At 41.1% G+C, this 12,892-nt stretch overlaps 1 protein-coding gene across 11 annotated transcripts in view; it reads left to right on the top strand.

Moving 5' to 3' along the window:
- The window catches only part of adgrl3.1 (adhesion G protein-coupled receptor L3.1), a 121,182-nt gene that overhangs the window by 89,505 nt on the left and 18,785 nt on the right, over positions 1-12,892 (top strand). For all 11 annotated transcript variants that reach the window (XM_022199308.2, XM_022199311.2, XM_022199312.2 and 8 more), the window contains 5 exons: positions 859-981; positions 1,206-1,411; positions 3,048-3,224; positions 4,165-4,374; positions 8,763-8,983. In XM_022199308.2, the coding sequence (XP_022055000.2) occupies positions 859-981; positions 1,206-1,411; positions 3,048-3,224; positions 4,165-4,374; positions 8,763-8,983 (937 nt within the window). The remainder of the gene's footprint in view (positions 1-858; positions 982-1,205; positions 1,412-3,047; positions 3,225-4,164; positions 4,375-8,762; positions 8,984-12,892) is intronic.

The following is a 12,892-nucleotide window of genomic DNA, read 5'->3' on the forward strand; positions in this document are numbered from 1 at the left end:
TGATGAATGTGTGTGTGTGCGTATACATAGCTCGAATGTCTAGTTTGGCTCATGTGCAAGTGAGGGACTCTTAACCAGCGTCTCTCCTTCTTGATGCCAGTATTTGCATATCAATATCCATGTTTACGTCTGCCTGCATCCATTTCCTCTCCCCTATCCGTTAGCGTCTCTTGCCTCTGAGCCTTTTCTGTTGCGCTCCGTAAGAGAACATAGTCTTCTTTCCATCTCCTCCGACTACCTTCTCAATGACCTCCTCAGCTTCCTTTTCTTTTCCACCTTTCGCCCCGCTCTGCCTCCTCTTCCCCTCTCATTTCCATCTCAGTTGTCCTTGTGCTGTTTGTTTGATCAGGGAGTTGTTTTCACCATGAAAGCAGCAGTCTAAATCACCAAATCACTCAGAATCACAAGATAGCGCTACACCGAAGGTATAATTAGACCTTAATTAGAAACTTTATCTAACACATTACACCGCCGTAATCGGGAATGTGTTAACGAACCTGGATGGCGAAATTAGATTCCCACAATATAAGAGAGAGGCTGGATAATCTGCCTCAGTGTGTTGGATCTGTTGCCTGGAGACATTGTAACCTTTTTTAGCATAAAAATTCACATCAGTTCACTTTGATGCGTGTCAGCCTCTTGTTTTTATTATTATTTTCTTTGTTTAGGAGAAGCGAGAAACTGCTTCCAAATTTATGCTTGTTTTCAGCTGCAAAGCACTTAGTGAGAAAACATGGTTACTACAAGAGTTTGCAAAACAAATCTGATGTTACGTGCTGTGCTATGGCTTGACATTAGGGTGTGTGTGTGTGTGTGTGTGTGTGTGTGTGTGTGTGTGTGTGTGTGTGTGTTTTCCAGAGCTGGAAGTAGCCAGGCTGAGCACGGATGGGAACCTTGCAGACCTGACATTCCCTCAGTCGGAACAACATGGAAACTCCATCCAGCTGTCAGCCAGCACTCTCAAACAGCACGGCAGAAACGGTAGAAGAGAAATCTCACACACTCTCTTCCTCTTACTCTGAGGTTCATGACCCCTCTCTCTCTCTCTCTCTCTCTGTCCCTCTCTCTCTGTCCCTCTCCCTCTCTCTCTTTCTCTCTCCCCAAATGCTTTCTCTTGCTTCTCTCTCACATCCACTGTCTATTCCTGTCATCACGGTTTAAGCCGACAAGTATCAAGAGCACCTTCCCCATATGTCTCCCTACAGGTGAGATCAGGATGGCGTTTGTCCTGTACAGGAACCTGGGCTCCTACCTGTCCACAGAGAATGCCAGCGTCAGACTGAGCAGCGAGGCGGTCTATCCTAATTACTCTGTTATCGTCAACTCCCCAGTCATCACAGCATCCATTAACAAGGAGAGCAATAAGGTGTACCTGTCTGAGCCTGTGGTCTTCACTGTCAAACACCTTCAGGTAAGTAAGGTTCAACCTGATGCCCTCTTTTTGGAAGCAATACAGCAAATGACTGTGATCACTGCTGTGAGACAATGGCAAAGAAACAGAGGTTAAATGATAAGTGTGGGGATATTTTATATTTCCGGTATGTAAATAAATATAATTAAACGCACAAGACCAACTATGAGTTGAACCTACTGACCTATTGTCTTTGTAACCAAAGCTTTATATTCTTCAGGCCATCATTGTTCAAAGACAACATTCTTTTATCAAAATTGGCACTGTAGTTTGTTTTGATTCCATATTTATTTATCTGATGCTGTAATTTCTCACTCTGGCACCAAATGTGTGAATCCTCAGCTGGAAATGGTTATCAGAAAGTACAATATTTGCTTCTGCTTAACTATGTTTGCTAAAACTCACAGTACTAACTGTTTTTTCAAGAAAACTGTTTTTTTTTTTTCAAGAAAGGGAATCTTTTTTGTGACTTTGTTTTAGAAAGTGTTGTCTTCATTGTGAACTTTTGGGCTGAGGACTGAATGCTAAGGGCATTAGACAGGCAGGGAGGTCTGAAAAAAGAGCACTGTTGGTCTTATTTCAGATTTCTTGACTTAGTTTCTTGTAGTAGCACTTGTAAATAGTAGTAGCGGTATTAGTAGTAATCACAGCGACAGACACAAAACTTGAAACTTAAGTTTGAATGAACTCCAGTCACTAACTTGAGACTCGATTTGGCCTCTATTACAGTTGGCTTACCGTTTTGGTGACCCTATTTAACTCAGGACCTGAAAGGAACAAAGAAAGATAAATCGCAGTCTTGTTTTGACTTAGTGCCATCTTGAATATTCAGTTATTGTGCCTCAGTGTGGAAAATTCTTAGTCACAACTTTGAAAAGAAACTGTTAAAATTCAGTGTAATTTATGGTCAGCGTTTGAAGATCTGCAAGTCTTACAAGTATCTTGCAATTTCCTTTTGAAAATTGTGAACTGCTTTGACAAGACTTGGCTCATCTGACTTTGCAAAGCCCAGAATTGCATAAGAGCAGCTCTGGCATTAGTATTAATTACACAGTGAATTCTGCATTGCTTCAAAATGTATGAATCGGGATGGTCAGCTCCACAATTTTTTTTGTGTCGCTCATCCAACTAGCAAATGCTTATCCAGTTGGTGATCCAGCTTGTTGGCAGTCAAAGAATCCTCACTGTTTCACTTTGCTCTTTTTGAGAGTAACTTTACAAATCCAACACACACAGTTTCATCAGTTTACACAACACAAGCAGCTCCTACACTCCAGAATCTCACACAACAAGTACGGACGCAGCACTGTCACCTCCTGCCATGGCTCTATGTTTATTTGTTGCTGCATTCTCGCATTCTGTCCCTTCTGTTTGTTGTTTTGTTGTTGTGTGTGTTTGACTCCCTCTCTGTGTTTCTTCCTCTCCCTCCTTTATTTTCCACCAATTCCTCCCACCATTTTCTCGCTTTTTTTTTTGGCTCGTCCAACCACTCCATGTTTCTACCTCCCACCTCCCCATGACCAAATATCTATTCTCTGTCTTCCTGCTCCCCCGCCCGGCTTTCTTTTGGTCTCTTAATTTTCTTGTTGTCTGTTTGGGTTTCTCTCCATCACTATCTCTCTCTGTCTTCCTCCAGCATTCGGAAAAGAATTTCAATCCCAACTGTTCGTTCTGGAGCTACTCCAAGCGCACCATGACGGGATTCTGGTCGACGCAGGACTGTCGTCTGCTGGCTACCAATCGCACACACACCAGCTGCTCCTGCACCCACCTCACCAGCTTTGCAGTGCTCATGGCCCACGTGGAGGTCAAGGTAGGCATTCATTCTGCTGCGTCTGCCAGAGGAGGGATGGGCAATATCGAGGCGGTCAGTTATTCATCATTTGATTAGCAGTGGCTGGCATGCTGGTCAGCAGAGACTGAAGGAAAGAAGGAGGGAGAGGAAGGAAGAGTAGAGGACCACAACATCTGGAAAACAGATTAATACTCTCCAGAGTCTGAATAATCATTCTTGGCAGGCTTTTTTTTTTTTAACAATTGATTTATCAAGCCGGATGATGACTTGGAGTTGACAAAAAAAAAATGTGCTTCAGTAGTATCCAAAAGATGCACAGAATAAAGCAGACACAGAGTAAAGCTTTAGGCCCTATCTTCTTATAATATTTGAGTGATCAGGAAATAAAAGCATTCATTTAGATATCCATGAGCCGTAGTGGGTGGTGGATAAAAATGTTATTGTCCCGCCATGTGTGGGATAAGTACTTCTTTATCTCCGTCTTTTGTTACTTTTCACAAATCGGCTCTTATAACTCTGGATATTGTATGACACCCATTCTCTCCCCCCGGACCAGAGGATGCGTGTTACTTCTAAAGGGGTCATGGTCAGAGCTAGCTTGGCAGGCCTGTGTGAACACAGTGTGAGGGTTTGAGCAGTAGATCCATCACAGCAGTGCTATGTTGAACATTGCTCTGCCTGCCAGGTTGCAGGACACTGATGGATAGAGCCAGCACACCTGTGCAACGCAGCGTAACGCTGTGGCCCTGAACGCTCAGCGACACACAGCCAGACTCGCATCAGTCAGGGATGGCGGGGGGCTTGTCTGTCTTCCTGCGCCTACAGTGTGTTTCATCTTCCAGCAATGTGACGCATGTATGTTCTTAGCAAACCAAGGCTGTTCATAGCTATAGTGGCGGTAAATTTGATCATTATGAGCTAATGCGCTATTGTCTCTCTTTTCCTGCACTTCTTTCAGAAAACAGACAGCATGCACGATGTTCTCCTGGATGTGATCACATGGGTGGGGATCCTGTTGTCGCTGGTCTGCCTGCTCATCTGCATCTTCACCTTTTGCTTCTTCCGAGGGCTGCAGAGCGACCGCAACACCATTCACAAGAACCTCTGCATCAGCCTGTTCATCGCTGAGTCATTGTTTCTGGTTGGGATCAACAAGGCCGACCAGCCGGTAAGAAGGGTGAAGTTTTCTTTTTCTGTGTGTTTATGCACAATATATAGCATATGTGCATACATATTGCTTCAAGTACAAGCTCCGTCAAGCCTATCATGAATAAAAACACAACAGAATGGAGTACAATAGATGAGTAAAAACAAATATTCTGCTTATGGGCTTCATTTCAAATTGGTCCTTTTTACTCATGCCACAGGCTTGGCGTAACTGTCCAATACCACTCATCGCAAGGCGTTGCTGGCAAATTAAACCGTGAAATGTTTGCTAACTCTCTGTCAGTGGTTGACCACATTACAGCAATGAATAAGAAACAGCAGATTTGGTGCATGCTTTGTTCCTAGAATAAATCAAGAACAGACATTTCTCTGGGTGTTTGTTGTACAAACCGTATCTTTGTAGTCAAACCCTCTTGGATTATGCAACTTTTTTTTGTCTGTCATGAATTGTGAAGGGATTTGCTGGCATTGTTTTTACTGCACATGCTCACTTTTCATGCCATTATTACGATATTGAGTGTTCGACTCTACCTCAGATTAGGTGCATTACAGTTTGCAGTTAATTATAAAGTATAGCAGACCGAGGCCGAGTTAGATTATTGTACTTATTTGAAGGCAGTCTAACTCATAATAAATATCTAGAGTCTAATTTCCCTGTCTGTAATGTATTCCCAGTCATCTGAAAAATTATTTACAATAAAAAGTGCACTTTACACCGACCTGCCATCTAATATGTTAAAGCTTATATATTAGCTTTGTATTAGCTCTGGTGATGTCTGTGCTGAGCTTCAGTCTTCAGTTGGATTTGTCTTTTTTTTTTCCCCCTCAGGCTGCACTAGCTGCAGTCTTTCTCTTTTTGCCAGTGAATCCTGTTAGCTGTGAGGATGTTGTTTAATAAACCTTTCACAAACAAAGCCCATATGAGACAGATTTATGAATATGAGTTCAACCTGCATTTGACCATTCATATCAGAGTGCTGCAGGACTTAAACTGAGACTTTAGTCTGCACACATCCCTGCTAAACAGTAGCATTACCTCATATGAATGCAAAGTGAAATACAGACCTCGGGCTTAACAGAAAGTGGACTTTAGAAGTAGTTACTCTTGATATTGATTCTGAATGTGTTGGCAAAGTGGTGTCACTTATTTTCTTTATTTGACTTCCTCATTCACAGTTTATGTTACACAATCATAGTCAAGTACCTCTGAAATTGAGTTTTCAGTGTGGATGTTACCAATAAAATACATATACTATATAGTACTTGAACATTACTGAATACCATTTTGCAAAGTGCTCATGAGTGGGGTCAGGCCAGGTCAAATTATGTCTGTTTACATAAGTTCCAGTGTTGAGAGTTAGATTGAATAGAATGTATAGAGTGAGTCATTTTCTTCAGAGTCAGTTGTGCATTCATGTGAAATGAACCCAGCAAACTCTACATCTCTATGAGCCAAGCAGATATTAGTTTTCTGCATTGATTTAACAGTGGTGTTGTCTGTATAGATTCTCAGTCATCCAGATCATGGTAAACATAGGAGCTTCAATAGAAATCAGTTGGACTGTCTTATAGGTTCTTGAAGACATTTCACATAAAACAGTGGTGCTATTTTCTGCAGCCATGATGCTTGTGCAGACTGGAATAAAATACTTTTGCTAATTGTAGTAACTGGTCACATGGGTGTATTTGTCATTTCAAACACTATGTGTGTCAAGTATAAAGACTAGCATGTTTCCATCTGGAATAGAGATGATCATTTTCAGAACAACAAGTGCATCATTACCTACTGGTCACAGTTCTGCCCTCTGACAGTGTGGAGGGTTTTTAAAAATCGTTGTGCTCTAATTTTTTAAAGCGATTTTTACGTATCCCTGATGCAACCAATATCAAGCTCTATCCCTAGTGGCTTACAGTGCAGTTTTGGCTCAGCCATCAAGGTCCACATGGTCTGCATTCCAATCATAGCCCCTGTTGTATAATCCATATGGTCTGCATTCAATACACCAGTCATGGATTAGGACTTGAAACCTGCAAGCATTTGCACAAAAATCTTATGGGACAGATTCCGAGATGAGATATTCAGCTTTATTTTCGCTGTGCAAAGTCACCCAAATAATAATCAACACGAGGGAAGCATTTGTGTGTGTGTGTGTGTGTGTGTGTGTGTGTGTGTGTGTGTGTGTGTGTGTGTGTGTGTGTGTGTGTGTGTGTGTGTGTGTGTGTGTGTGTGTGTGTGTGTGTGTGTGTGTGTGTGTGTGTGTGTGTGTGTGTGTGTGTGTGTGTGTGTGTGTGTGTGTGTGTGTGTGTGTGTGTGTGTGTGTGTGTGTACAACAATACAGGTTCAGACTCTGTAGGCATCTTAGCACTAGGTAACCTATGTGTTTTATGTGTTAGTTGTTTGAACCATTGCAAACTTTATGTCTCTTTGGGAGGAAGAGCTCAAGGCTGTATCCTTTATCTTCCCCATAGTATTCAAGAAGACTTAGAACGGCCTCAGGCCTTTGCATTCTGCAGAGCATTCAGTGAGACAGAATTCTCATTGCAAATGAAGAGAAAAAGCAAATTTGATGGAATGTGTGTTTTGACTGTGATGCTCGGGTATCTCTCTTTGTCTGGGAGCGCTCGTGTGTGTGTTTGTGTGGGAGGGATCATGTTCCTTTGTATGTATGTGTGCCGCTATATTTGTGTGCACCGCTCTCCCGTTAATTACTGGTGACTATTTGCGACCTCCATTAACATCTTCAGCGTCACTTAGCTTGCAGCCGGTTAAGCCAGTAATTCCAGCAGGAAAACTAAATGACTTTGCATAAGCAGCCACTTTTTCTTTTACCTGTGTGTGTGTGTGTGTGTGTGTGTGTGTGTGTGTGTGTGTGTGTGTGTGTGTGTGTGTGTGTGTGTGTGTGTGTGTGTGTGTGTGTGTGTGTGTGTGTGTGTGTGTGTGTGTGTGTGTGTGTGTGTGTGTGTGTGTGTGTGTGTGTGTGTGTAAGCTACACTGTGTGATCATTAGAAATGGAAATGAGTGACTCCCTCGCCCCCTAAACTCATTGTCTCTCAGACATTAGGTAATTGTCTCTCACTGCAAACCCTTCCATTATAAAAATCTGTCTGTTAGCTCTTCCATTCAATGATTTAGGAGTGACTCTTTAAATTAGAACATTGGCATGAACCTGACGGGCCAAGTCTCACCGCTCATTCTTTCTTCGCCTTCTTTTCTTAAGCACCCCTCTTTTCTTCCCATCCTATTGCCTAAATCGTTAATGTGGTTTCAGGTGAGATACCCCTCTTTCATTTTCCTACTCTTCGTCCTTTGCTGCTGTTTTTCTCTTTTTTAGCCACATCCAGGAGAGGCTCTCACAGGCTTTTCTAAGCATGTTATCATCTACTTCTCTAACTCTTCTACATCTCTTTCATCCGTCACTATTCATTGGCCACTAACAATGTAATTTAGAGTCCATTTACTCACTTTCAACATGAATGTATAACCACAGGGTTGGTACAGGTGGGTACAAGTGTTACATTTTTTGATTTGGCATTTGATAATTACCGTTCCACAAGAAACTAAATCAACAACAGGTGCAGGGTTTTGATGATATGGTTGGCTCAAAACATACAGTTCGACTCTAGTAAAGGCATAAAAACTGTGTTTTGCCCCAACTATTCAGCATCCAAGCCGAAGTTACTTATGCCTTTTTCCAAGCTCTAAAATCTGTCACATTTTATGTGTGCTTTGTCTTTTTCACACCAAGTCGCTGAGTCATTTTTGCAGCAGTTCCACTTATTTTGTTCATCCTTGGCATTGACAAAAATCATATTGTATTTTCAACAGTGTTGCCAAGTAATTCCCTCCTCACCAACCCAACTCCCCCTCCTTCTTCTCAGCCCCCTTTGAAACTGCTTTGCTACTTCTGTTTGAAATGTGGTCAATCAGTACATGCTACAGCACCAACTTGTCACTTATATTTTCTCATTTATCTTCTTGGATAACTTGTAGATTGTGGACAGTGAGTAAAGTGTGAAGGAGGCCCAACTAATATTTCTATCTTGAAGTGATTTTGAGCCTCCCTGTCACCTGAAATTGCTGTTATAGTGCACTGTGATTGTGAGTTCCCTCTATTTCCATTTGCCTTATCCCCCCAGTCTCCCGTCTATTCCAGCATTGCAGTCCAATTTTTAATCCCTCACATTTTCTTCCTTATGTGAATATGATAAATGATTACTTTCTAAATCTGACTCATAACCTTATCGCCTGCAGTATTTGCGTCATTCTTCTGCTTTCTAACTAATCAGTACAAATGTCCAGCAGATTAAGTATTTCATGACATTTTTTTTTGTGTGTGTGTAGTGTTACTGTATTTTTAAATCCTCTCAATCTTTTCCTTCCCCCACCAGATTGTCTGTGCAGTCTTTGCGGCCTTGCTCCATTTCTTCTTCTTGGCAGCGTTCACCTGGATGTTCCTGGAAGGGGTGCAGCTCTACATCATGCTGGTAGAGGTGTTTGAGAGCGAACACTCCAGGACTAAGTACTTCTACCTGGCAGGATACGGAGTACCTGCTGTCATAGTGGCCGTCTCTGCTGCAGTGGACTACAGGAGCTACGGCACCGACCGAGTGTAAGGAGTTCGGTTTTTAAAAAAACGCATCGCATAAAGAAAGGATGGATGACAGGGCAAGGGAGGACAGGCAGGGAGGCTGGAGTGCCTGCTGTCATTTTGGCTGCGTCTGCCACAGTGGACTCTACAAGCTGTGGCACTTCTCAAGAGTCAATACAGAGAGGCTGAGGAGGGAGAGAGAGGCAGAGAAGGATGGAGAGGAGGAGGGAAGTATGGGGACAAGCAGGGCAGGATGCACCACAGAGCGCCTGCATGAGCACAGCAGCGACAATGTGTGAATATGGAGGGATTTAACAGGCGGGATAGGAGGAGGGGGTGTACAGTAGAGCAGACTGAGGGAGAAAAAGACTGGTTTTAAGAGTGAGAATGGAGGGATGAGGAAGAGAGTGATGGAATAATCTGTCAGGGTGTGCACGGAGCCATACTGGTTTGCACTTGTATGTGTGTTAAAACTAAAGCTGGCCTCTCTGGAGGAAGTGAAGGATGAGGACACACATTAAAAACACAAGATAGCGTATTCATGCATGCTTGACTTGTTCAACCCTAGACACGGGGCGAATACAAGAAAAGGCAGCCAGCATCTCATTCCTATGTGGTACATATATGCATAATAGGCAACTTACAAATACACAGGAGTGAACTTAATACAGTTTTGCTTGCGTGCCCGGTCTGAGGTCAAAATTTTATTCATTTAGAGCATATTCATATTCAATGCATAATGCACATATGATGCGCGCTATGCGGTGCATTATAAATGTCCCTGACCTATAGCCTAGACGCGCTAGACCCATGTTCTGAAGACACAAGGGTCTAGGACCGCTCGTCAGGGAGGGAGGCGGGCTAAAAGGTTGTCTTTCAAATCACTCTGCAGCAATTGGGTAGGTATACAACCAATCAGTGCAACAAATAGGCTGACGTAGTTCCTAGAGCGCTGGCGGATTGTGGCTAAGTCCCATTAGCTTCCCAACCAGCGGAGCCAACTGGTATATTAAGGATTTTCCATATCCCGTCGGCATAAGTCCAAATACGTCTTTCTTCTCAATGAAACACTTCAGTGCCGTCCTTTGTTTATCTTTCAAGTTGAATTTTAGCTTCAAATCTTTAAGGGCTGTGGTCAAAGCCGAGTCGAAAGATAACTGTTTATTGTGCGCCGGTTGTTTCTGTCAGAATCGTCACGCCTCTGTCGTCACTTAGTTACGCCCGCCTTCTGACTCTACACTTCATGGTGATTCGTCCGGCCAGTTTTAGGAGAATCCAACCTCGAGCCTTATGGAGGGTAACTAGACCCACCCTGGCAGAGAATTAAATTCGTTGCCGTGGGTTGTCTAGCGCGGCTGGGTCATTCCTACTATTCGGTGCCATTTCGGCCTTGTTTAATCTATTAAAAAAATGTTAAAATGTCCAATTTTTTCGTCTTTTATCTGAAGGATTACTTATCAAACTATAAAAAAACTATATTGGTCCAGCTCAGGATATCAATAATCTAATATTTTTACCAAAGTCTTTGCATGTGACAGACGGCAAATGTCCACCCTGTTACAGGACATTCTCACATCTATTACACTATGTTTCCAAACCACTCTAGCTATAATAATTACATTTAGTAAGAGCTAAAATGTCCCTTAATTTACCCTTGAAATGTCTATTTTGAGAAATATTAACAAAGAAGTATATGTACAAAAAATGTGCTCTATTGTAAGGCACAGCACAATTTGAAGACATTTCTTTTCAATTTTAAGATAATTTCAATGGAATCTGCATTTATTGTTTTTAGTGATTTCATTATACTAATTAGAAACTGCAAGTAAACACAAAGACAAGCTAAATATTTCAGACTTTTTATCTAATTCGCATCAAAAGATAAGGTAACAGGGTGGACAGAAGAGTAACAGGGTGGACAAGACGTCACAGAATGGACCTAATATTTGTGAACAAAATTTTATTTAAAAAAGTAAATTTATTTAACCTTTACATGAACATTAAAATTATTTTTAAAAAATACTTCCAACAAGTAAATAAAAATATCATTAACTAGTCATATGAAAAAACATCAAAAACGTCATTAGCATCAGCTTTACATACGAATTCACTGAACAATATAATTCATTAACAATTAGAAATTCATTCAATAATTTAAAATAGGAAATTCATTCAATAACTAAAAATAAAAATAAAATAATCAATTTATAACCAAAAATAATAATAGAAGACAACATATGCTGAAGAAAGATGTTTATCCACCTCTGTTATGTCCACCCTGTTACTGTGTGTCCACCCTGTTACTCTACAAAACAGCAACAGGGTGGACATTTAATGCTAAAGCTATCCTTTACTGCTAATGTGATGAAAAACAAACTAGCACTTAGTGACAACCAAGGATGATTTTTAACATATTTATTAACCATATTTTTGAAATTACCAAAAAATATAATTTTCTGCTATAAAACAGGGTAACAGGGTGGACATCTTATGCTTTACCACGTCAGTCAAGCATTCTAAAACACTTAAAAAAGGTTGTTTAAAGAGAGGTACTTACTTTGCTTCCATTAGTTTGATTTTCCCTCCAAAAGTGTAAGCTACTTCCTGTATCATGTGACTAGATGATGTATTGGGGGGGGGCGTGTGCAGAGATCTTTGTATCAAAGTAACAGGGTGGACAGCTGACTCAGGGACACAACATATTTTGAATATTTTAAGCAGTAAAAATGTATAAATAACAAAAAATAACATTTGGGGAGGTAGATTATAAACGAAGCTGTGCAACAGTAGTGAAAAGTGTTGGGTTTATTTTATTACTATTACTTTTATATGTATTTTTAATTGAGCAAACATGATTTGGGACATGGGAATTTGGCCTACTTATCCAAAAATAAGGGTAATTGTTTAAAATTGAAATATTCCTGCATACATATCATTGTATATTATGGTAGAGAACTGTTAACCATATAAGCCAGGCTTTTGAAAATTAGTATTAGGACATTTTTACCAAAAATATGCAATACTCTGTCATGGGGACTCAAATGGCACCGAATAGTAGGAATGACCCGGCTAGGCTACCTGACCTATGCTTCTATGACTGTATGGCATCATTGTGGACCTTGCATGCAGACTTGCTTTAGAGACAAATCTCTTCTCCTCAATCGTTTATAAATGAGAGGTTCCATATAGAAAGAAGAAACACGACAAGGAAACTATGGCACCAGTAAATGACTCACATGCTGAAATGCTCACATTCACTGTGATCTTTAGCAGTTTAAACATGGCAGCTTTCCACTCGCATCATGGCAAAGAGGTTTGATGACCAGCAAAGGGTGGAATTTAGCAGTATTTAACCATCAAGTCACGCCAATCCTCATGCTGCTTAGATCAATATTTCATTGTGGGATGATCATTAAAACATGAGAGTCTGAATGCAAAGCTCTGCATAAATAATCAGACTGTATGCCAGTAGCCAACACAGTATTAGAGAAGCCTTGAGACAATTGCTTTACACTAAAAAGAAAATGCAGAATGACTTGAATCCTGACAATCCTGCACCCAAACAATTTATGTTCTTGCTTTTAACGGCCCTGTGCCCCGTGGGCCTCGTGGATTTGAAAAGTAATTGACACAACTATTTTCACTGCAAAGTACTTTTCATTAAAAGCAGAAATTAACTTATATGACTCATTTATCAGTTCAGCCATGAAAATGACACTGCTTATCATTTTTGACACAGCACATTAAGGCAAAACCTCTGAAAATATCATCTGCCATCCCTGCTGTGTCACCTTGTCACGTAATGCACCTTATTCTTCCCCATATTAGCCAGTGGCACTGAGTCTCAATCGCGTCCCATAATGAAGGTGGCTATGACTTAGCAAAGGAGCCCTAATGGAAGATACTGTGACACAGTCAGGGGCCCATAAT

The sequence above is a fragment of the Acanthochromis polyacanthus genome, chromosome 3, assembly GCF_021347895.1.
Source record: "Acanthochromis polyacanthus isolate Apoly-LR-REF ecotype Palm Island chromosome 3, KAUST_Apoly_ChrSc, whole genome shotgun sequence".
In the NCBI taxonomy this organism is placed as follows: domain Eukaryota; kingdom Metazoa; phylum Chordata; class Actinopteri; family Pomacentridae; genus Acanthochromis; species Acanthochromis polyacanthus.